Raw genomic sequence first — 21,887 nt, forward strand, 5'->3', positions numbered from 1 at the left:
GGGGTTGGGGGTGAAGAAAGATCAAAAAGGGGCCGTTCAGGGTTCTCCAAAGTGTCGTTACATCTCGGTGGTTGAACTCGTTGAGGACCATCGTTAAACATTAAAAAAAAGAAAAAAGACACAATTTTCACACGTTTTCGTAAAATCGTAGGATTTTAGGTCGAAGACGATGAGGAAATATATTAGGCGAATCCCTGCGACTTCCTTTTATAGCCGCAATATTAAAAAATGCGGAATTTCTACAAAACGCAAACTAATTGAGAAAGAATTCTAAATGAAATTGGCCCTCAACGGGTAAACTTTCAGTTCCCTCGTCACACGTTAGTGATTCCCCGAGTAGATCAATCGTCGTCAAATCAATTGTTCATCGCCACTGGTTTCTGAATGTGACCTCGCGTGTTGCGTACGAAAAAATTAAAAAACAGGCAGGCGAATTTTCTTTCTCTTTTCTTTTTTTTTTCGTGGCCGACGCGACTTTGCCAGAAACTAGCGCACGTTCACAAGTACGGACATACAATATCGATAAATATAACGTTATGTATTCTTGTGTATATATATAATATATAATATATTAGTATATAAATAGCACGATCCTTTTACACTAGAGTTACAGGGTATATATATATATATATATATATATATATATATATATACATATTACACGATGGATGGAGTCTTCCGTAAATAGTTTTCAGCGGAGCGTCGAAGGGATTTCCCCTTAAAAAATTCTGAGGTTGTCGTCGCGCGTCTCAAGTCACGCTCGCGACGGGAACCGCGTTCTCCTATATATTGTCCTTGCTCGTCGTTCGTAAAATGCTTTCTTAATTGCAAAAGTAGGAAAATAGCGAGGGACGTTCGCCGCGGATCGTGCTCACAGATCTTTCGCGAAGGTCAGAGAGAGGCCCTCTGTGCGGAGGGGGCCTCTGTCTTTGGTAAAGAGGACGGAGAAACGATAAGCAAGTTTGTCGAAAGTCGAATTCGAAACCGATGAAGATATACATATATATATATATATATATATATATATATATCTGTCTCGCGGGATTAGCAGCTCGCTGATCATTTCATTTCGACGACGACGCAATCGAAATCCTTCCTTTTTCGTGCATCGTCTGAACGGCGTTTGTTTTTTTCTCTCTCTCTTTTTCCTAAATAGAACGAATCTTCCGTGATCGATTAAGTACGAAATATCTGTTCTCCGGGGGATGGACAACAGACGAGGGGGAAAGGGGGAGGAAAGGAGGAGATTCAACAGGGTTTGTCCTTTTTCAAAACAGCGCAGGATCGCGATTATTATCTCGTTGCTATCACATAGAAAGAGAAACGAAATCGAGGGATGTTTCATCGACGTTTGCACTCTCCTAAAAATTGTTCGCAGCGACTAGATTCTTTCAGTGAAATCGCGTTTCGGGGATCTCTCTTTCGAATTTCGTTCTTCGAAAATCGGGGAGAATCGAACGCTGGAACACGTTCTTTCTTTCTTTCTTTCTTTTCTTTTTTTTCTCTCTCTTGTTTCTCAATGGATTTCACGCAGTAGTTCACTTTCAATGAAACTGAACTCGATCGTTGAACGAATCGTTGGATCCATGTTCGTAACCGTTAACATGCGAGTCGAGTCATGTCAGACACGATCAACTTGTTCACTGTTGATAACCGTTCGCCTGGGCTTGGCCTTCTTGACTATCTATACTGTAACCGGTTATGCTATCTGGACTCTGCAGAGACGCCGCGTACAGTGGGTTCACCGGTGTTGAGTTCGTGTCGAACTGGGTCGAGTCATAGACACTGTGGTTCTGTGAACAAAAGAACAGTTCTCGTTGCACTGTTTAACAAATAAGGAATGGACAATATAGCTCCTTTGAACGTTTCTTGATAAAAAAAAAAGAAAACAAAAAAGAGAGAGAGAGAGAGAAAGCTTGAACGATCATCTTAAAATACTTTTGATAAAAATTTCATTTCGTACAAAGGTACTATATGTGGTAAAAATGTTCACTACTTGCACATATACAACACAAGGACTGTGTACTTTCAAGCTGGGTGCAAAGACTCGGAATATTTCTTTTTTCTTTTCTTTCTTTTTTCTTCTTCATTTCCTTTTGAAATACAAAAGCGAATGACAGGGGCCTGGTGTGAGGGATATCTTGGTTGCAACACAAAACAAAAAAATGTTAGCGTTATCCACTGCCAAGTTAGTGTAAATAAATAAAACCAAGTGCATCGGCTACATTAATGAGTTTAATTAAATCTAAAACATGCTTTATATGTACAGATAATAAAGCATCTCTGTGCGCACCTCTATTTTACACTATGATACATCTATATAGTTATTTAACAAAGTACGCGTTATAATTTCTCCGTTCCAAAAATGAAACTTCATCGCGTTCGAATTGATAAAATAAGCGGAATTTTGAGGTTCAGAGGTTGAAAACTGACTTACATACTACTAATGACTTAGACTTTATGCCGGTTGTTTAAAACGAATATTTACAACGATTCAGTCTGCGTGTAAGATTTAACGTGACGGGAGGGAAAAGGACTAGGATCGACTTCGGTATCTTTCTCTTCCTTCTCATCTATCGACACTGCCAGAGACAATAAATAATCACTCAATCCACCGGACTCCTTTTTCTTTGTATCTTTCTTTTTTCGTTTTTCGTACGCTTCTTCGCTCGTCGAAGAAGCCGGTTTCGATAACAGTTGTTGCCTGACGGTTGAAGCATCTATCGAGTCAGACGTGTCCCCAACATCAATCTCAGACACTGCAGCGTCAGTCTGTTGCATCAAACGACTCGATTCCTTCTTTTCTATGTTCTGCGAGTCTCGCGCAGCCGTGTTATCTTTTCTCGAAGACTCTCGGCTCGACGTGCTACGTTTCACTTCGGAGCCGTCGTTGGTGCTGCTATCCAGAATGGATTGCAACGTGTTCTCAAGCGGTGGAATTTCAAAAAACTGGCTGGACACGTTCCCCTCCGATCGCTTTCGTTCGTGCATCAAGCTACCCTTTCTCGCCAAGGAGAATAAATTGGTATTACTATCGTTTGCACCGGATTTGTACAAGAAGCTACTAGCGGTGTTCGGCGAGAAAAGCAAATTCGAAACGCTACTAGGCCCACCGTACTTGAACTGCGATGCAGATTTGCTCTTCCAGGTATGGTGAGTCAATTTCAAGTCTAGCGAGCTGTTTTTGGAATCGATGAAATTGTCGGATTTCGTTAGGGGATATTTCTTGAGGCTGGACGGGCTCTTCTCTGCGCTCAGGCGCCTAGAGAAGCTTTTAATGCCGGATGTGGATCGGTATAAAGCGACCGGGGAGTCGTAGATGTGCCCGCTACCAGTTTTCGAGTCTTTTGTCGATGCCAAGGAGTGTGAAGAGGATTTATGCTTTGAAGGGGGTTTAAACGCTTGTGAACCATACAAGGGCATGTGAATAGATGGAGTGTGGACCTGATAAATATAATCGCTGTCTGTTTTTAACGAGGAGAAGCTCTGTTGATGCGGCAGCGACACCGTGTCTTCATCCATTGCATCGTCTACTTGTGCCTTGTAAGAGAACATTATCGAAGGTTGCGAGACCCTGCAACAAAATTTCTCATCTGTCCTTGCACGCATTGTCTAGGATATTGAATTATTCTTAGACATACGTAGTAACTTACCCAAAGAACTCAGACAGGAATGTATGATAAACCAAGGGTGTAAAAAGTGTCAAATAAACCGCCGCAGTGAAATCCACGACGCATAATCCTACCATGTTTTGTGTGTAGTTTAAAAAGCCTGCGCCAATTGATTGTACTAGATCTAGCATGGCTAATGTACCAGCGTAAATGTAAAAACTTTTTCTTGCTGAAAAACAGAAAGTACTTTATGCATTATGTGAATACACACTAATGCTAACATAAAACGCTATGGTATGATTGATCAACGTACTTGGAAGGGTTAAACGGTCTCGTAACCGTGTCCATGGCAGTATTAATATAAAAAGATATATCTGCAACAAGATCATAACAATAACTAGGGCTGTTTGCAATTTCAAATATCATTGATGCTCGCTGTAAATTTACCATCGTGAAAACAAGACTGCTGCAAAACCAAAACATCATTCCTCCATGACCAAACACATAAAAATCTCTACTAGGGATATGGAATGTATCGTCTGGTAAAACTAGCTCCAAGGTTCCTTGGGTTATAGTAAAAGCCAATGCTATCAATGACGTGGCAAGTAATACCCTACGAATACTTGAGCGACTATCCAAATGTCCTACAAAAAAATAATTATGTATTTCGAGTATCTTGTAATAAGCAATCTTAAGTAACAAAAGCAAAATCAACTCACCAAAAGCCAAACCAAATATAACCACGCTCATCTCTGTGGACAACAGGAAAAATCTCACTGTTACCCACAGTATTTTATCTGCTTTGCCACCAACGGTAGCTGCCGCATTTACACTCATTGAAACGATACATCTTATTACTGAAATCACTACGTTACAAATGACAAGTCCGTAAAATGCTAAAAATATTGGACTACTCGTTGCTCTCAATTTAAGCCGTGCTCTATTAAATCTCACTGCGATGAATAAAAGAAACAAGAGGTTTGGTATCAATATGACAATGTCCCATATTCGTACTCTGGAAAACAAAACAACAATTGGTCCAGGAGACGCTCCTGTGGCATTCTTAAATTAACATCCTTACCTTGAATCTTTGATTTCTTTGTACAAGATCATCTTGCAGACATGCTCCTCATCATTCACTGGCGAACTAACATTAGGAATCATTGTACTGCTCAAGTCGTACGTGTGTAACCAGCTTTCGGAGACCTCTTCACGCACTGCACCATACATATTTCTCGCTTCGTTGCACACTTTATACGTGAATCATTTCTCACCTTTACACTGGTAAACAAAGAAGAGACAGCATATGTCATTCGAGTGTATAGTGGATGACGATTAATACTAGCAATGTAAAAATCCATCGCGCTTACGAGATCGTGCGTTGTTTATCGAGTCGAGAGGCTTTAGTAAGCTAAAAACTCTCGTCTCTGTGGCGTCGTGTCCGACCATCGTAAAACGTCGCTGACATAATAAACATAACCTAAAATGCTTGGCAGTATTTCCAAACGATGACCTTCGAACCCGTTAGAAACCAATCAGCCGACGGAAATCGCAACGTACAGATCGAACGAGTCACGAAACCGTTCCCGCGAAATAAACGCGATTCCTCGGTCGCTTAATCGGCGGTGAAAATCGATAAAACGGTAAGCCTATTGTCACACCTGTCAAATCGACGCGATACTGCCGCGTATGAATCGAGCAATTCCACTCCGAGCAGATTAGCGGTAATTGAATATAAGGGTCACGGGCAAGATTTTGCGCCACTTACCCATTAGGTGCATAATATCACCGCTCTTGTCATCCCCGCGCAGCGTGCAAAAGCTTTAGCTCGCTCTCGCTCTCTCTTTCTCTTTCTCCCCGCGCTGCACTTCTCGTTTCTGAATTTCTCTCCTCGACCCCTCGCGTACGTTTCGCGCAGTTATTATATATCTTCGCCAGTTACTCCCACACTTGTTTACTCGTCCGTTCGCCTTATCCGTGCACGGTGATTCAGCCCGACTGGGAGCATTTTGCTATGAGATCCCAGTGTCCATTCTGTTGGTCAGCCTCGCGCCGATCGCTCTGTCCCTCTCCTTTTTTCGCTCGCAGTAACGCCACACCGACGTGGCCAACACCGTGTATTTGACGACCAGCAGCAGGATAGCGTAACGAAGTGCGCGTGACTGCGTGCGTGATTTCACGGCCGCGTCGAGCACGCGTCTACACGACGAGAACGACGACCAAAACGGAGAAACGAGGGAACGTATATCCAGGCGACGCCACGATTTAATACCTATCATAAAGGCGGTGCTTGCTCGGCTGCTCGTGGGCACGACGACGATCACTTTCGAACGAGCGGTACGCTGACGCGTCGATTACGAAAGGTTTCGTTTTCTTTTTCTTTTCTTGCCGTTTCCGCGATCGTCGGACTTCAGCTTTCACCGAATCGTTATGTTACGAGGCGCGTGAACGACGGGACGTGCGAGCTACGTACATAGTTGGATAGGTTAGGTGACGGAGGGAAAATACGTGGAATGGCGGCGGATCACCGTTAAACCGGGAAATACGAAAGTTCGCGCTCTATTTCGTATCGCGTACGGAACAACACGGTCTGTTTGAGGATTTTTCGAGGCGGTTGCGACAGACAGACGTGAAAGTAGAGTGGCTCGTTACGTGGCTCGTTGGATGGAACGGGACATCCATCGGTTATCGTCCGACGATTTTTACCAGATAGCACGATGACCGTCGATTACTCGAGCCATCTGTTGAGAAACGTTCATCGCGATATCCCTGCACCGGAAGGTGGTCAAAGTTTCTTGGTACGAGGTGATTACGAGTATTGGCATTACGGTTGCGATGGTTTCAACGACAAGGTCTGTAATTGTTCGTCTCGAGGACATGACACGAATGACGAGAAGAGAAAAAAAAAAAAAAAAAAAAAACGATGAAATGTTGAATTTAGGGTTGGGGTTGTGGATACAGAACGTTGCAGACTATATGCTCGTGGGTTGTAAGGAACCTGAAGTTGGATCAATCCATTCCAGATCTCAGACGTATACAGGAAGTGCTCGTCACGTTGGACGATAAGGAACAGTCGTTCATTGGATCGAGGGAATGGATAGGGAGCTTCGAAGTAAGCCAATCTCAGAAGGGTTGAAATATTTGCGAACAGTTACTTTAACATTTTTACTTTCACTTGTCAGAAATCTTGGCAAAAGTAGTTTGAATTTTTATAGACTCTGTAGACTGGATAGAACTTCATTTAAAAAGAATGAATATCCATCTGATGATATATATGTATTATGCTTCACTTACTTTTCATTTAAAAAGCGTGACTTGCATTTTGTTTGCTGTTCAATATTGTAAATCTCATTCACGAAGAATGTTAAATATTAGCGATAATGCTATACTTGGATAATGTACCCTCCTGCCAAATAGAAGTAAACAAGCTGATTTCCAGTATCTCGTGTTGAAGGTGTGCCTCGTGTTGAATCATTTGTACGAAGTCCTCAGTAAAATTGTGCACGTTCCAAATGGCAGAGCCCTGCGGGATCAAGTTCCAATTATCAGAGGCCACTTCGAGGAATTTGGTAGCCCGGTCATGATGGGCGGCGATAAGGATTGCTCGAGCAAGTGCGTCGTAGGAATCCACGAGGGTCCGAGGAACACCTATTTGTTAATCGTGGATCCGCATTTCGTTGGCAGAGCACGTGGAACCGAACAATTGGAGAATGATCGCTGGGTGAAATGGCAATCTTTGGATGATTTCATCGACAGTTCCTTTTACAATCTCTGTTTGCCTCAGATCAAGTTTACGAGTGGAAATAGTCAATAGCATACTGTATATATTGTGTAAATATATCTGCGTTTTCTATGATTATTCATCGTGTACATCTGTTCTTGTTGGTTAAACTCAGGGGGCAAGAAAAATTTCCAGAGGTATACTTTCAAGTTTAATTAATACTTCCACAATTGCTACAAACGTATCTGTAATTATATTATAGAAGAATCGTGCCTAATTATATCATGGAGTTGTAGAACTTGAATAAAAATTAATATGTATTACAAGTATTCTATAAGTAGCATGCGTTCTGATAAATATTTTTTGATATAACGTGGATTTTGACTTTACTCAGTTTCATTTCAAATACCAGTGAAATGATTTCGAATTTGATATATTTTAATATGTAAGAGACAAATTATCGTAAAATATCTCTTTAACCATTAGGTTTAGGATCAACGTGGCTTAATACTTTTTTACTTGGAATTTAATATTCATTTATGATAAAAAGGAATATATGGTCTGATTAAAAAAAAAATAAAGATGACTTTGGAAATTCTGAAACTCATCGAAAAGATTGATACATCATATTTTGCCTTTCTTAAAATCATACAACTTTTGCATTAAGCAATTTTTCGTTAGACATTTTAGCACAATTTAAAAGTTACTTCAGTTATGCAAGTTACACGAATCATCTTGCATAACATATAGATACTTTTGCAAACACTTTTTTTAATATACCTAATATACTGTACATGAGACGTTTTTGTATATTTCTTTCTTTATAAAATAATTACCATTATTGTTATCTTATAATTAAATAACATTATTTAATCAGTGTTTAATACTAAACAAACTCCTTGCAATACCCAATGAGAAATATGTTCTTCTGTAGCGAGGTTCGCCTCGAAAACCAAACCTACCCCCATAGCGTTTCTTCGATTTGAAGTAGTGTACACTGGTGTTCTAAAAGTGTTCTGTAATTCACGCATGTGCACATTAATTATTTGAACAATTTCAGTCAATTTTAATTCATTTAATTCGTCACCTGAAGCCTAAGTCTATGAGCTTCCACCGGAATGATAATGAGCACTGGTAATTCCTCTATCAGGATTTTTGGATGTGATCTCTTGAGACATTGCTCTTCTAAATCCCATCTGGCTCCTTCCAAATATAATCCACTCACGTAACAACCCTGTATTTTCATTTACTTTTGTTATTAGTTATCTTAATCATATTATAATTGTCGAATACGAGGAATTCTGCGTTCTGCTATTTGTTTTATTAAATCTTCCTAATAGGTCTTCGCCATTTATTTTTATTTATATTTAAGAAGCTTCCAGTTATAGTATATTTTATTTAGTACGAATAGAAATGAATTAAATTTTTATTTTGGAAATTTGGAAATGAAACGAAAACGGTGAGAAATATTTAATTGATCACCTCGTCGGGTCTTTCCTCTATATGCTCAGGTCTGGTGTATCTCGATACTGCTGTGTACATGACAGAACGATCCAAAGACCAACTATTTCTTCGACAAGCCATTTGCACGAGGGCTGCTAGATAAGTTTCTGGGATGTGCAATCCAGCTAACCAGAGAACTATGGGTTCGCTCGTCATGGACTACGAATTTTGGAAATGAATTTTATTGCAAACATATATTTCATCGTATGAATCGTAAAAGTATTTGAACAATTATTCAATAAATAGTATCGTTGAGTCAGTATCATTGTACGATAATGATAATAATTTTTATTAGATTACCAAAATTTAGGGCATTCGATTCTATTTTGTATTTTATATTAACAGAGATTGGCGATGAAATTCAATTAAATTAAAAGTTCTAAAACGAACGTTAAGTTTTAATATATAATTAATTGTATGTTTATATAAATCTAGTATTCATGCTGCGCACTGATTTTATTAAATGTATGATTACAATAAACCGTAGATAGATGTTCAAATTTTATAATCATGATGGTTCGTTCAATGCCAAAATGAAATTTCAGCAAGTTATGGTTCTATTTATATTTGCTCGTCAGTGAAAATTTCTTTGGTAAATCAATAAGGTATGAATTCTGCTTTAATTTTAACGTCTTACCCAACTATTGTACTGTTGTATTCTCTTCTCGAAATGTTCTATCCATCCACCCAAAGTCTTTCTTGTGTCTGGCGCTAGTCTGGCCCATTCTTCTGGTAATTGGCCATTGTATAACGCTGCGGATATATTTTCGAGAGTCGCGTCCATTCCGATTTCGCCAGCGATAGCCTAACAATATATTAAATATAATAAAAGTATCGTCAGAATGTCACAAAAATAATTAACTGTTTAAAAACTGTCATCAAAGGAAATCAAATGTTTACGTTATTACGCGGCAATGTTTCATTCTAACGCACTGTTTCTTTCTTTTTTAATTTTAAAAACGAACAAACCTTATTAAATTATTATTTAGAAAAATGATTTTCATCAGGCAGTAATAATGAAATAATAATAAATAAAATCCTATTTGCGTGAGACGAAGTTTCATCCGTGACAGACTAAGAATTAAAAAGTATTTAATCAAAAGGCGTTAATTTTCAATTGCGCGAGAAGAGAAATATCGGTACAGACCTTTCTCAATTTCGTTAAGGAAATTTTCATCGCCCTAATCAGCTTGTTAAACCTTTCCAATTCTTGGAAAAGAACGATCGTGGTTGGTGTTATCATCGGGCCGAAGTGTTTTCTGATTTTAACGAGATTGTACTCGACAGGAACTTTATCAAGTATGTCCTTCGCGATGTTGTCGATAAATTCGTCTTTGCTTATCCCAGTGCCATCGACTTCTAGACAACGAAACAGTTTTTCTAGTAATTTGAGTGAAGAGAAAATTATTTGGAGGAAGGGAGAGACTTGCTCTTCTTATCCAAGCGTACTAGAGAGTACAAAGAAATGTTTATAAGAGGATATCGGAAGATATGTAAAATAAAAAATCACTGGTTTCATTTCAATAATCTGTTTTCAAAAATTCTTCATGACTAAGATAAACTATTTTACTTGATCCAAATATTCTACCAGCTCAAATAACTTTAACTCTATCCTATAATATGACTGATTACTAAAAGATACTATACGAATGTTAAAGAATCAATTAATTAGAAGTTAGAAAAGAAAGGACTAATAAATTATATCCCGTGATTTGAGAAGTTGATGAAAATATCATGTAAAAAGAATGATATTAAAGAATTCATTAGACTAGAAACCAATAAAAATATTATACAGTGAACCAATAAAAATATTATACAGTATTAAACAAATAAAAACTATTGAGATTCATCGGACAGAAATGAACAATGTTCAGAGTGTTATGTTCCTCCAGAAAGATACGCGTAAGATAAAATATGGACGAGGCTCGTTTTCGTTCGGACGACAAATTGATTAGCTCCATTATCAAACTTAGCCTCGTTACGTGATTTTACCAGTTTGCGGTTGCAGTTCTATGAGATTGCTCCACATTTCCTTCGCAGCCTGAGTGAAGTAGCCAATTTCGGCATTTGGATGGAGTCCAAAGACCTCTGGAGTGTTCACCAGTGGTAGTCCCTCGATGAACTTTCGATAATCTTCCAGTTCCCCTTCCGGTGGTATCACGTAATCGACTTCCTTGCCGCGATAAAAATGGTAGGGTTGAAAGCTGTCGAATAGGAAATCTCCGAAGTATTCGTCCATGTAGGTTTCGGATACCCGACGATCGTAGCTGTCTATCACTCGGCCACCGTACATTACCTAGGTTTATTTCGTGAAATTTAGAATCCCTCAGCTCATACAGAGACATACATACAAGTTGAAGAATGTATTTGAAAATGTAATTGAAAGTCTAGAACGGTATCTCGTCGATAGTTCTCTGAATTCGCATGCTGTTTGAATTCTTAAATGAGATAGAAGAAACAGAGTGCGTCTAGAAGAATTTCTCTTATATAATTATCCGAATTCATCGTTATTTATCTGATTTCGAAATTTTGTATTCTGGATAAAATGTCGTCTGGCAGAGGATCTTTTTTTTTCTTTTCGTTTCAAGTCGATTGCACAAAACACTGAATTATGAATAATTTCGTATTTCACAAAAAAAAATTAATTTCGAAAGTTTAAACAGAAAGATACGTAATGTAAAATATCAAAGAATATAAAATATAAGTAAAATATAAAGTATAAAAATTAATAAAATGCTGGAGTAACATAATATCTAAGAACTTTAGATTTTTATCGAAAATAAATTTCGTTTACGACTAAAATACATTATTTAAATGTTACGAAGAAAAAGAGTTACGTATAAAACATACTTCCCCTATCAAATATTTCAAGCTGTTCCAAGGGAGCCTGGGATCTTTTGCTACAACCGCCTTAGTCAAATAAGTGTCTAAAATAGTTATGCAAACATTGAAGTCCGACTCGTTGAAATCGTAATTTATATTCCAGCCAATTTTGTCGTACCTCCTTCTCTCCTATAAACAATAATCAGATAATCAATTTATCGTAACATGATTACATCGACGTGTATGTACGATCATTAACATTATTCGACTGTGAGCAAAAATGAAATCTCCAGGAGGAGTTCGTTATCCGATGAATCGCAAATTATAAAATTTGCTATAAAAAGTGTATTTAACAAAATTCAACATCCATTGAAAATTTTGCCATTTCACCGTATATAAAATACGCATGGCATCAAGCATTACAGCATTGTATAATCTCTGTCGTAAAACTTATTGCAAGATAAATTGAATCTCGTAAAATTCACTGTACAAAATATAATAATAATTCGCTCGGGATAATTTGTGATAGTTTTTTAAAAATATCGATAATACAAAGACTACATTCGAGGCATAATGCTAGAAACGTGTAAAATTTATTTTTTTCAGGTCGTCCAGTTGGAAAGTCTATTGGCAGCCGTCTCGAGTGTGGTAAGAATATCTGAACAGATCATTTGCTCTCTCTCGCTTCTTGGCCTTAACTCTCTGGCGAGAGACTTCGCTTTTACTCGCAGTTAAACATCACTCCGGTTAATTCTAGTCTCACTCACTTGAACGACCGCGTGATAGAAAGCTAATACGTAAACTAAATGTTTGTAAGCAGGATGCGCGCAACTCTCGAGCATCTGGGGCTTGATCTTCAGATAGGTACTTTCGAGATTTAATTTCAGTCCACTGGGTGGCTCGGTGACCACTAAAAAAAAAAGTCAGAAATTAAAAATTATTTCGCGAGTCCATCTTCCACAGCAGCAAAAAAAGTATCTAACAGCAAAAAATTGTTTTTTTTTTTGTTTTTATTTTGAAATAAACCTTTCAAAGACTGTTGCAATATTCCAATAGGAAATGTGGGGGTTGGATCAGTGGTGAGCCACAACCGGAAATCCGGGTGAGGCTTCCCAACGTCCTCCAGTAGTTTCTCTAGAACTCTGGTGAAACTTAATAGCAAATGACAGTTTTGGTACATTAGCCATTGCCCTCTGGACACCGCAGTCTCTAATAGCTCTATCGCAGTCTAAAATGATAAATTCGAAAAATATTCATGTATATAAATTTATATGGTTATGCATGAAGGATAAAAGGAAAGAATGAGGAATGTTGTGATCAAAACATCTCCATTAAATTTCAATTTGATTTTCATTTCAATTACAACAAAGAAAAAAATTAACTTAGATATAACGTGAAATGTTCACTGACATAAAACACGCGATAATTTCCAATATATTATTATAATGTGTATTAATTTAAAGTTACACGAGCTCTCAACTGTTAGAAACAAATTTTTTACAAGGCTAAAAAAAAAAAAAAGAAGAATCGGTTCTGAAGGATTGGTTAAATAATCATAAACAACCTACCTTCTCTTGGCCCTGTCCAAGCGACAAATATTTAAATTTTCCTCCCCCACACCCGTATTTGTCTGCCAGCTTCATTAATTCCGACGATGGATCAGATCCAGGACTTAGGATGAAAATAACAGGCATCGTAGGCGTACTTTTCTCGAAGATTAATTCGAAACTAACGTGAGGGGGAGTGATGTACTCTTCTCCCATAATCTCGGTGATGTAATTAACGACACTTCGATAAACTCGGTCGACGCGGAAACAGCGTATTAACATGAGTTTCTCGAACGGTGTCAACTTGGTGGAGTAATCTAGAGGAAAATCTGCAGACTCTGGAGCATCCATGTCGTACCACTGAAAAATGTTGATTTAATGTGTCGTTAGCCATCTTCGAGGAAATAATACTTATTAGATGTTTGTCTGCATGTAAAATATGCAAAGAGCACGAAATATATATATATATATATATATATATATATATATATATAAACATTATGAATATGAAAAAATTACTTATAACTTATTGCAATTCCAATTATACCATCATAAAGAAATTATCAATTAAAATAAAATTGCTAAATATCCTTTGTAATGTTATATAACATTATTTTTTAATTGGTACAACGGATATTTAGCAATTTTATTTCAACTGATAATTTCTTTATGATGGTACAATTGGGATTGCAGTAAATTATTAATTTTTTTCATATTTGTAATGTTTATTAAATTATTGATTGATATCAATTATTGTATACCGAAAGAGGATGTTTTACGTCATTTCACATATTCTAAAATTTTTATTTATATTGTTCAAAGTTCAGATTATTTTCGAAACTCGTAATAGTGTTTCATACCAATAACTCGAGTATCAATGAAAATATTACTAAGAGATATAGAATTTTTTTGAATATTCTAAGTGGACTGCAGATTTCTATGTATATATTAAAGACACGATATACAAAAATATATAAAATATCCAAAGTAGAGTATTTACTATTTAATATTTAACAGAAGAATCCATTTAGATTCTATTTCTCTGGTTGTAAAAATAAATGCATAAATTATCTTGCAACGACTGTGAGAATTTCACTTTGTTACTTCAATATTTAACTTTTAAATCCAATTGACTTCCATCGCTGAGGATCTTCGATAGTGTATTTGTTCGAATACTAGAATTTCTTAATATATTTTTGCATAGACATCCGCATTATCATTATCGACAGAAAGCAATGTCCCTGATTTCACTACATTTAACTCTGAATCGCGTCAAAATTACACGCGTGAGTCGAGTTTTCACCTACAGCTTGCCACTCAGCCGCGTGCGAGCTCAGCTCGTCGGCAACGTTGCCAAAGTCGTCGGGAAAATCGCTGCTCAATTTCAACAGATCCGTCCATCCGGTGGCCGGTAACCATTCCGTGGGATTGACTCTCGCCGCCTTCTCCAACGTGACGCTCCCTTTGACGAAGAAGTCCAGTTGCTGTTGGCTCACGTTCCCCGTGCTCTCCTCCAGTTTCGTGCAGATTTGAAACGAGAACAGCAACTTGTGCCTCTCGAAAATCCCGGTGCAACCGTAATCGTACACGTTCTTCGTCAGCATCGGGATGATGTTCTTAAGTCGGCGACTCAACGTTGGATCCGGGATCGCTTTCTTCAGCGAGTAGACGAACACCTCCACGTAGCTGCTCAAGGAGTATTGGTACATCGGGTTCACCATGGACATGTCCGCCAGAACGAAGAACAGTATCGCTCCCCTGTTCGCCACCGGTCGATAACCGTCGCGAAGCTTGTTCACGTCAGCGGCTGTAACTTCGGCCAGATAGAGTTTCCTCTGCACATCCGCCGCGCTGGCCTTGGTGCTCTCCAAAGTTTCGATCAGCTCGATGTTGTCCAACATGTTGCCCTCGTTCGTCGCGATCTCGAGGAGCAAACTGTCCTCCAGTTGCTGCAGCAGGTTCTTGTTCTCGCTGGTCTCGGCGATTAGGCTCTCGCGTTGTTCCTCGACGTCTGGCCTCTCCGTCCGAACGACCACCGACAGCAGTTGGTCCTCCAGACCCTGGAATTTTTTTCATTTCATGCGTGTAGCGTTTCAGTGGTTGAATTTTTTTCTTTTTTCTTTTTTTTTAGCAGAGAGCTTTTTTTCAAAATTGAAATTAATTTAAAGAAAGCAGAGGGATTTGTTTAGAAAGTATAACTCGCGAACTTTTAGACATTCGATTCTTTACTTCTTTTCGGATGTTTAATTTTCCTCCCACATCTCCCTTTTTTTTTTTTGAACAGAAATTTTGAGCTAATATTATTGATTCACTTCTTGATCTAAGGTAGAAAAGTTTATTACAATTTGTAAATTATTGGTCGAAGTTTGTTATCTTTGAATTTCTTTCGGATTTGCAATTCTCTACTTTCAAATATTGAATTTAATCCTCTAAAACTGTTTTTTTTTTTTTTGTTTTGTTCAACTCTTCAGAGCTAAATTTGAAAAAGAATTGGAACAATTTATACAAGAAACACCATTAATTTATCAAAGTTCGTGAATAGAGTACTTGGACAAAAGATGATAAGAAATTCTATTTTTTTTTAAATTAATCTTCAATTTTCTAACTAAAGAGAATTGAAGAAAACGAACCCCTAGTGTCACCATGTAATTGATCACAGTAGCCTTAGAGTATACAGCAGCGTCGAAAATAGGATTCGACATCTTTGTAGTGAGGTACATCCTGAACCTCGGGTCGTAATCCACTTCCTTATCGCCAAGCAGAACGAATATTCTACCTCCCACATCTGCAATTAAATTTCATCTCCCGTATTCTCACTAGTTTCGTTCGCTGTAAATTCGCGAGATTCACGGTGAAAAATACTTTGCACGTTCTTCGATAGGACGTTGTCTAGGACAGGATCAATGTCGTCGACGTCCTGAAACAGAACTGGCAGTCCATATTTTATTGCAAGTTCCACTTGCTTCAGGAAGTCCGGGTCAGCGAACGACAGGATCTTTAGATTCTTTTTCTGCTCTCTCCTTTTGATCCAATTCAGAGCTTGTTGCTGTGGATCGATGCAAACTGGGAATCGGGAGGCCCTTGTCGTCAGAATACCGTTCTGCACGGACAATTCGTCTGGTGGTAGACCCTCGGACGTCCATCTTAAATAAATTTTCTTCACTGAACATTTCGTTACCGTTTTCAAATTGGGATTAATCCCTTCACGCTTGGAGTGTGCACGTAAAATGTATATGACGTGAAATTTATTATTTTTAGACTTTGCTAAAACGTGAGATTTATTATATTTAGATCTTTTACTAGACAATTTTCAGATCAAACTGTAAATGTTCAAGGATATTTAAAATTCAAAACAAATTTGAGACGTAAAAATTCAAAATCGTTGGGATGTAAAAGATTTCTTAGTGAGATTGATTAGTTTCTAAATTAAAGTCTGCAATACAATTCAAATTACTCTTTCGAATAATCTTTGCGCAATTGTTTCGAAAATAATGGAAACTTCGAGATGTTAGACGTAAAATATAGATATATATATCAACACAATAGCATACATAAATAGAATATTTGTGAGTTCGTTTTTTAATTACTAAAATTGACGTTAGAAAGAGATGTTAAATTCTTTCTTCTTCTAACGAAAATATTATTAAATAAATATATAAAATAAAATATGTAAATATTAATATACAAATATATAAAATATATAAATATTAATATACAAATATATAAAATACATGAATATTTATATACAAATATATAAAATACATAAATATTTATATACAAATATATAAAATATATAAAATACATAAATATTTATATACAAATATATAAAAACATAAATATTTATATACAAATATATAAAATACATAAATATTAATATACAGATATATAAAATATATAAAATAAATATACAAATATATAAAATACATAAATATTAATATATAAATATATAAAATATATAAAATAAATATACAAATATATGAAATTACTATTATTATTTACCGATTCCGAATATTAACAAAAGAAAATACAGTAGAGACGAAAACGAAAGTATCTCACGTGCTAATTTCAACATCGTTGCTCAGCTCAGTCTGTATCCTGAACGTATCCGTGAATGGAATCCCCTTTTGCACCATACTGTTCCACCAATCGTCGTACAACATCCGGTTCCTGTACTCGTAAGTGAATGGGCCACAGTACGCAAGAAATCCCGCGGAGAGCAGACAGTTTCCAATAATTTTCTCCATCTGTCCCTGAAGCGTCTCCAACTCCTTCCTCCATCGTTCGTTTTCAGAAGACAGCCCGCTGATTAACTTGTCGGCAGCTATCAAACGCCTCTGAAGCAAGTCCGTCTCCTCTTGCAGCTTCTGCCTCTCTGCCGTGGCACTCTCGTATTTCGCGTTCAACTCGGCAATGGTCTTTTCCAGCCGTCGCAATTCCCGCTCCTCTCGTTCCAACGCCTTTCGCGCTCGCTCCGATTCAGCTTCCAATTCCTTGACGCGATCGATCTTTGGCTTCACCTGAGATATGACGAGACGAGACGAGATTTGTGAATTTCGTCAGATCAGCTGAGACTTTTAAAGATTCATCCGACTTGGAAATGAAAATTTGGAACATTCGATAGAAACAGGTTCTGTTTCTGTAAACTTGATTGACGATAGATTCAAGATCAAAAGGATCTGTGTTGAAATTGGAATTGGAATTGAAGTTTCGAGAACTTCAGAAATTTATATCGTTTGCCAATCCCAACTCTGGTCCTGGAAATTTACTTTGTTCCTGATTCAAATCTCGAACGATGAAAATTGATTTCTCGACGAATATTGCCGACTTCAAAACTTAATGCCAGTTTGTTAAAATTTCGAGTTGCAGGAAATTCACTTAGAATTAAGTTTCGTCGATCGATTGGAAATGTCTACCTCTCTAAAAACGGCACAATAGTCCAACACAGCCATTACGAATTTGTACAATCCGTATCCAGCCTTGCTGATGAACTGCATCTGATCCAGCTTCGTGGTTTTCTTCAAATGAGCTTTCACTGCTTGTTGCGTTTTCAACGTGATCTTGTCGCAGTTCATTTCTTGCAGCGACCGTAAGAATCCTGGATCGCTCATCATTCCTTTTGCACCTTTCCAGGAAATGTCCTTGACACCTCGCAGCATTGCCACGCATTCTGAGACAATTTGCACCGGTTCCGGTGGAGTCGCGAACGATCTAGAAATACTTTTCTTAATACTCCAGGCGATAAAAGTTCTACGACAGATGTTTCTCCTCGTTAGAATAAAAAATCGCGACAGATCTGAAAATCTTTTTAGTATCCTCGATACTTTTTTGTGCGTTTAATATTTTTTAAATATTTTGTACGATATTTAATATTTTTTTAAATATTCTTTTAATATTTTGTACGATACATTTTTGTGCGTTTAATATTTTTTTTTAACATTCTTATGTTAAATTACTTAATATTTTTATATTAATTATATTAATTATAATTTTAATCATGTAATATATTAATTATATTAATTATAATTTTAATGATATAATATATAAAATTTATAAAATTATAATTATTAAATTATTAAATTATAATTATTATTAATATAATATAATATAATTATATTAATTATAATTATTATAATATATATTAATATATATTATAATTATTATTAATATATTAATTATAATTTTATATATTAATTACATTATTAATAAATATTAAGTTATGTAATATTTTTATGTTAGTTTATTTAGTATTTTTTCATTCTTTTTCTCAGTATTTCAAGCAGCCAAAGTTCCACAATCACGATGGAAAAGTGCATCAATATTCCGTGTATTTTTATACAATTAACATTCCTGAATACGATAAAGTGGGATTCATTTCTTTCAAGCAAATTTGCCATGTAATTCTGTAAAGTCGTTTACTTCTCGCACCTTTCAATGTTACTCCTACTAATTCTACTTCGTTTTACATACCATATGTAAGGAATTCAATTTCTCCAATAAAGGCGTTACGTAAAGTTGCGAGAGTAGTATACTATTTCCTCGAGGGAAATTAGATTTTGCTACTGCACGCGTAAATTTCTCGATTTCTTGAAGAAAGAAACTCAAGTTCAACAATTTCCTAAAAAAATACGCGAATGGCGTGTAAATGATATTAAAAAAAAAAAAAATCGAGCTTCTGTCGCGTGCGTCTGTTAATTACTTTTAGGAACGGAATGGAAATATTGGCGAACCTTATTTCGGTGATGTCTGCTTTATCGAGTTCCCCGAGGGCTTCTCTGGCCAAATCCAGGGCAGGTTGCGCCTCAGCCAACGCCTGTTTCGCTTCCGTTTCCTCTTTGTCGATTATCTTCCTTTGTTCCTCTATCGCCTGCCTCTCGTGCTCGCTCAACTGTTTCTTCTCCACCGCGATATCCGTACTTTCTCCTATGGAGGCCAATAATTGCTCGCAATTCCTCGTTTGATCAGCCACTTTTACCCGTTGCACCGCCAGAATCTTATTCAACTCGTTCAGAGTCACTGACGCCTCCGCGATCTTCTGCAGCCCTTTAACAATTAAGATGACGCAGTCTCACCCTTTGTCGCAACCGAACCGAGGATTTTTAAGCAGAGAAGTGGCAAGATTTCACTAGAAAATTGTCCTCTATGCCGAATACACTTCTATGTACAAATTTTACGTACAAACCATCGTGCCTTCTGAGTATTTCATATATTCTTTTTTCGCACCATGTGCATTTTGTGCAGTTTTAAGCGAGACCAAAATTCTTTTTGGAAATATTCTGGTAGACTGCAGATTTTTGTGCATTTATGGAAAATTGAAAGTTGCAAAAATATACACATTGTGCATTTTATGTAGTTATGGAAAATTGAAAGTTGTAAAAATATACACATTGTGCATTTTGTGCATTTATGGAAAATTGAAAGTTGCAAAAATATACACATTGTGCATTTTATGTAGTTATGGAAAATTGAAAGTTGTAAAAATATACACATTGTGCATTTTGTGCATTTATGGAAAATTGAAAGTTGCAAAAATATACACATTGTGCATTTTATGTAGTTATGGAAAATTGAAAGTTGTAAAAATATACACATTGTGCATTTTGTGCACTTATGGAAAATTGCAAGTTGCAAAAATATACACATTGCCTATAAAGTAGATGAAACAAATTTCTATTCAAGCTCTATTTCTTTAGATTAGGCTAGGTTTAAGTTATACTTCCAAAAATTGAAGAATGCACGAATTAATCTTTTTCATTATTATTTCTTCCAGAATTTGTAACCGTATAACATTAGGAGAAATTGATAAATTTCTGGTCCTTAATGGATTAGAAATCCAGAGATTAAGATTCAAATAAAAATTTTTATTAATCAGTATAATAATCTCTGTGAAATATACTATAATGAGAATTGGATCTTGTCAGTATAAATTCTATAATGAGAATTGGATCTTGTTGTCAGTATATCAAATATCTTAATGTAAAATCTAACTTCACGAACCTCCGGAAAGTCGATTACATTGTGAATTTATGTAATTTTTCGTCTCCACCAGGAGTTGCAGGTAATTGTTTATGAAGTCTAGATAATGTTTAGGTGTCACGTAGTTCCTCCTTCGTAGTTTCTTCTGGAATTCCACTGTGTAGTCGCAAACAGTTTTATGAGCGAACACCATGTGCTCTACCAGAGTGTCTCTGTGAGCTTGTGGCACGTTTGGATCCTGAAAAATGTTTTATATATTTTAGATTTGGATATAAGCGCCAGTTGAAGAAAATTCTTATACTGAAGACTTTATCACCAAGTTCAATTACGATGAAATACAAAATTTTAGTAGTCCAACAATGCAAAATAAAATCAAATTCTCTCAAGAAATCATTACAGTCATCCATAATCAGTATATAAATATTTATTATTTAGTACTTAATTTTGGAATTTTTCGTTGAATTCTGTTACTAATCTCTGTCAGAGTAAAGTTAATATAAAAGCTGAAGGTAACTCTTAAATGATCTATTGGTCACTTTAGTCGCAGCCCTTTGTAATTGCGAATAAGTAATCTTATTTGAAAATTTATACGATCCTCCAATATTTTGTTACGTTCCTAACGTAATGCAGGGAAAATTTTATTTCCATTCATCAGTTTAATACAAATCGAATGTGACTCTAACTATCTAAACTAGAATTGAAAATCCACTTGAGGATTAACGAATAAGGAGAAGGAGAGTAATGAGTGTAAAAATGAAAATTAAAAACAAGGAAGACAAATAATCGCATACGTCTCTAAGAGTAACATTGGCCACGGAGACCAAAGCTTGTTCGGGCCAAGGGAGCATCCAATCTATGGTGGTACTGTTCACCAGACCAGGATAACTCCGACATCTTGTTCTCAATAAATCCCCAGACGGACTCATCGCCAGTGCTATTCGTAAATTTTGCAGGCTGGTTTTCACGAAATATGACCACACACTTTCTCTGTATAACAATATAATAATAATAAGATAAGAATATTGTATATTATAATATTGTAATAATATCGAATAATATTGTATATTATAATATTGTAATAATATCGAATAATATTGAAATATTATAATAATATTGAATAATATTGCAATATTGTAATAATATTGAATAATGTTGCAATATTGTAATAATATTGAATAATGTTGCAATATTGTAATAATATTGAATAAT

At 36.4% G+C, this 21,887-nt stretch overlaps 3 protein-coding genes and 1 long non-coding RNA gene across 6 annotated transcripts in view; 2 read left to right on the forward strand and 2 right to left on the reverse strand.

The window, feature by feature from the left end:
• Positions 1 to 1,505: 1,505 nt before the first annotated feature.
• On the reverse strand, positions 1,506 to 5,484 carry LOC122531617 (transmembrane protein adipocyte-associated 1 homolog). Of its 3 annotated transcripts, XM_043659665.1 has the most exons (8): positions 5,380 to 5,484; positions 4,693 to 4,892; positions 4,331 to 4,626; positions 4,059 to 4,255; positions 3,925 to 3,985; positions 3,654 to 3,840; positions 3,445 to 3,574; positions 1,506 to 1,793 (listed from the first exon to the last, which is right to left on the reverse strand). In XM_043659665.1, exons 2-8 carry the CDS (start codon positions 4,839 to 4,841, stop codon positions 1,641 to 1,643), a joined length of 1,173 nt encoding a protein of 390 aa, XP_043515600.1. In that variant the 5' UTR covers positions 4,842 to 4,892; positions 5,380 to 5,484; the 3' UTR covers positions 1,506 to 1,640. The 3 variants fall into 3 exon arrangements, with proteins under 3 accessions (XP_043515600.1, XP_043515597.1, XP_043515598.1); XM_043659662.1 differs by lacking the exon at positions 1,506 to 1,793 and having other exon boundaries at positions 2,218 to 3,574; XM_043659663.1 differs by lacking the exons at positions 1,506 to 1,793; positions 5,380 to 5,484 and adding an exon at positions 4,982 to 5,371 and having other exon boundaries at positions 2,218 to 3,574.
• Positions 5,485 to 6,156: 672 nt separating this feature from the next.
• On the forward strand, positions 6,157 to 14,425 carry LOC122531620. The gene is made up of 3 exons (XR_006307338.1): positions 6,157 to 6,301; positions 9,096 to 9,102; positions 14,410 to 14,425. It is a non-coding gene; the product is annotated as an uncharacterized LOC122531620 (long non-coding RNA).
• LOC122531619 (ufm1-specific protease 1) lies at positions 6,329 to 7,478 on the forward strand. Its single transcript, XM_043659667.1, has 3 exons — positions 6,329 to 6,463; positions 6,553 to 6,723; positions 7,066 to 7,478. Exons 1-3 carry the CDS (start codon positions 6,329 to 6,331, stop codon positions 7,423 to 7,425), a joined length of 666 nt encoding a protein of 221 aa, XP_043515602.1. The 3' UTR covers positions 7,426 to 7,478.
• LOC122531616 (dynein axonemal heavy chain 10) overlaps positions 7,683 to 21,887 on the reverse strand; it is a 37,540-nt gene continuing 23,335 nt past the window's right edge. The window contains exons 28-45 of the mRNA XM_043659661.1: positions 21,470 to 21,665; positions 20,700 to 20,916; positions 19,433 to 19,745; positions 18,119 to 18,413; positions 17,262 to 17,722; positions 16,068 to 16,348; positions 15,836 to 15,990; positions 14,513 to 15,265; positions 13,227 to 13,565; positions 12,685 to 12,886; positions 12,426 to 12,568; positions 11,686 to 11,847; positions 10,828 to 11,131; positions 9,983 to 10,194; positions 9,473 to 9,640; positions 8,815 to 8,994; positions 8,420 to 8,566; positions 7,683 to 8,348 (exon numbers count right to left, since the gene is read on the reverse strand). Of these exons, the coding sequence (XP_043515596.1) occupies positions 8,202 to 8,348; positions 8,420 to 8,566; positions 8,815 to 8,994; positions 9,473 to 9,640; positions 9,983 to 10,194; positions 10,828 to 11,131; positions 11,686 to 11,847; positions 12,426 to 12,568; positions 12,685 to 12,886; positions 13,227 to 13,565; positions 14,513 to 15,265; positions 15,836 to 15,990; positions 16,068 to 16,348; positions 17,262 to 17,722; positions 18,119 to 18,413; positions 19,433 to 19,745; positions 20,700 to 20,916; positions 21,470 to 21,665 (4,675 nt within the window). The 3' untranslated portion in view covers positions 7,683 to 8,201. The remainder of the gene's footprint in view (positions 8,349 to 8,419; positions 8,567 to 8,814; positions 8,995 to 9,472; positions 9,641 to 9,982; positions 10,195 to 10,827; positions 11,132 to 11,685; positions 11,848 to 12,425; positions 12,569 to 12,684; positions 12,887 to 13,226; positions 13,566 to 14,512; positions 15,266 to 15,835; positions 15,991 to 16,067; positions 16,349 to 17,261; positions 17,723 to 18,118; positions 18,414 to 19,432; positions 19,746 to 20,699; positions 20,917 to 21,469; positions 21,666 to 21,887) is intronic.

Source organism: Frieseomelitta varia, unplaced genomic scaffold, assembly GCF_011392965.1.
Source record: "Frieseomelitta varia isolate USP_RPSP 00005682 unplaced genomic scaffold, Fvar_1.2 scaffold_406, whole genome shotgun sequence".
Taxonomy (NCBI): Eukaryota; Metazoa; Arthropoda; class Insecta; order Hymenoptera; family Apidae; genus Frieseomelitta; species Frieseomelitta varia.

Excerpts from the sequence above, each read along its gene's own strand:
- LOC122531617 (XM_043659662.1), bottom strand. The coding sequence starts at position 4,841 with ATGTATGGTGCAGTGCGTGAAGAGGTCTCCGAAAGCTGGTTACACACG. Across the intron at positions 4,627-4,692 it reads AAAGAAATCAAAGATTCAAG|AGTACGAATATGGGACATTG; the intron begins GTAAGGATGTTA and ends TTTGTTTTCCAG. Across the intron at positions 4,256-4,330 it reads TATATTTGGTTTGGCTTTTG|GACATTTGGATAGTCGCTCA; the intron begins GTGAGTTGATTT and ends ATTTTTTTGTAG.
- LOC122531619 (XM_043659667.1), top strand. The coding sequence starts at position 6,329 with ATGACCGTCGATTACTCGAGCCATCTGTTGAGAAACGTTCATCGCGAT. Across the intron at positions 6,464-6,552 it reads GCGATGGTTTCAACGACAAG|GGTTGGGGTTGTGGATACAG; the intron begins GTCTGTAATTGT and ends TGTTGAATTTAG. Across the intron at positions 6,724-7,065 it reads AATGGATAGGGAGCTTCGAA|GTGTGCCTCGTGTTGAATCA; the intron begins GTAAGCCAATCT and ends CTCGTGTTGAAG.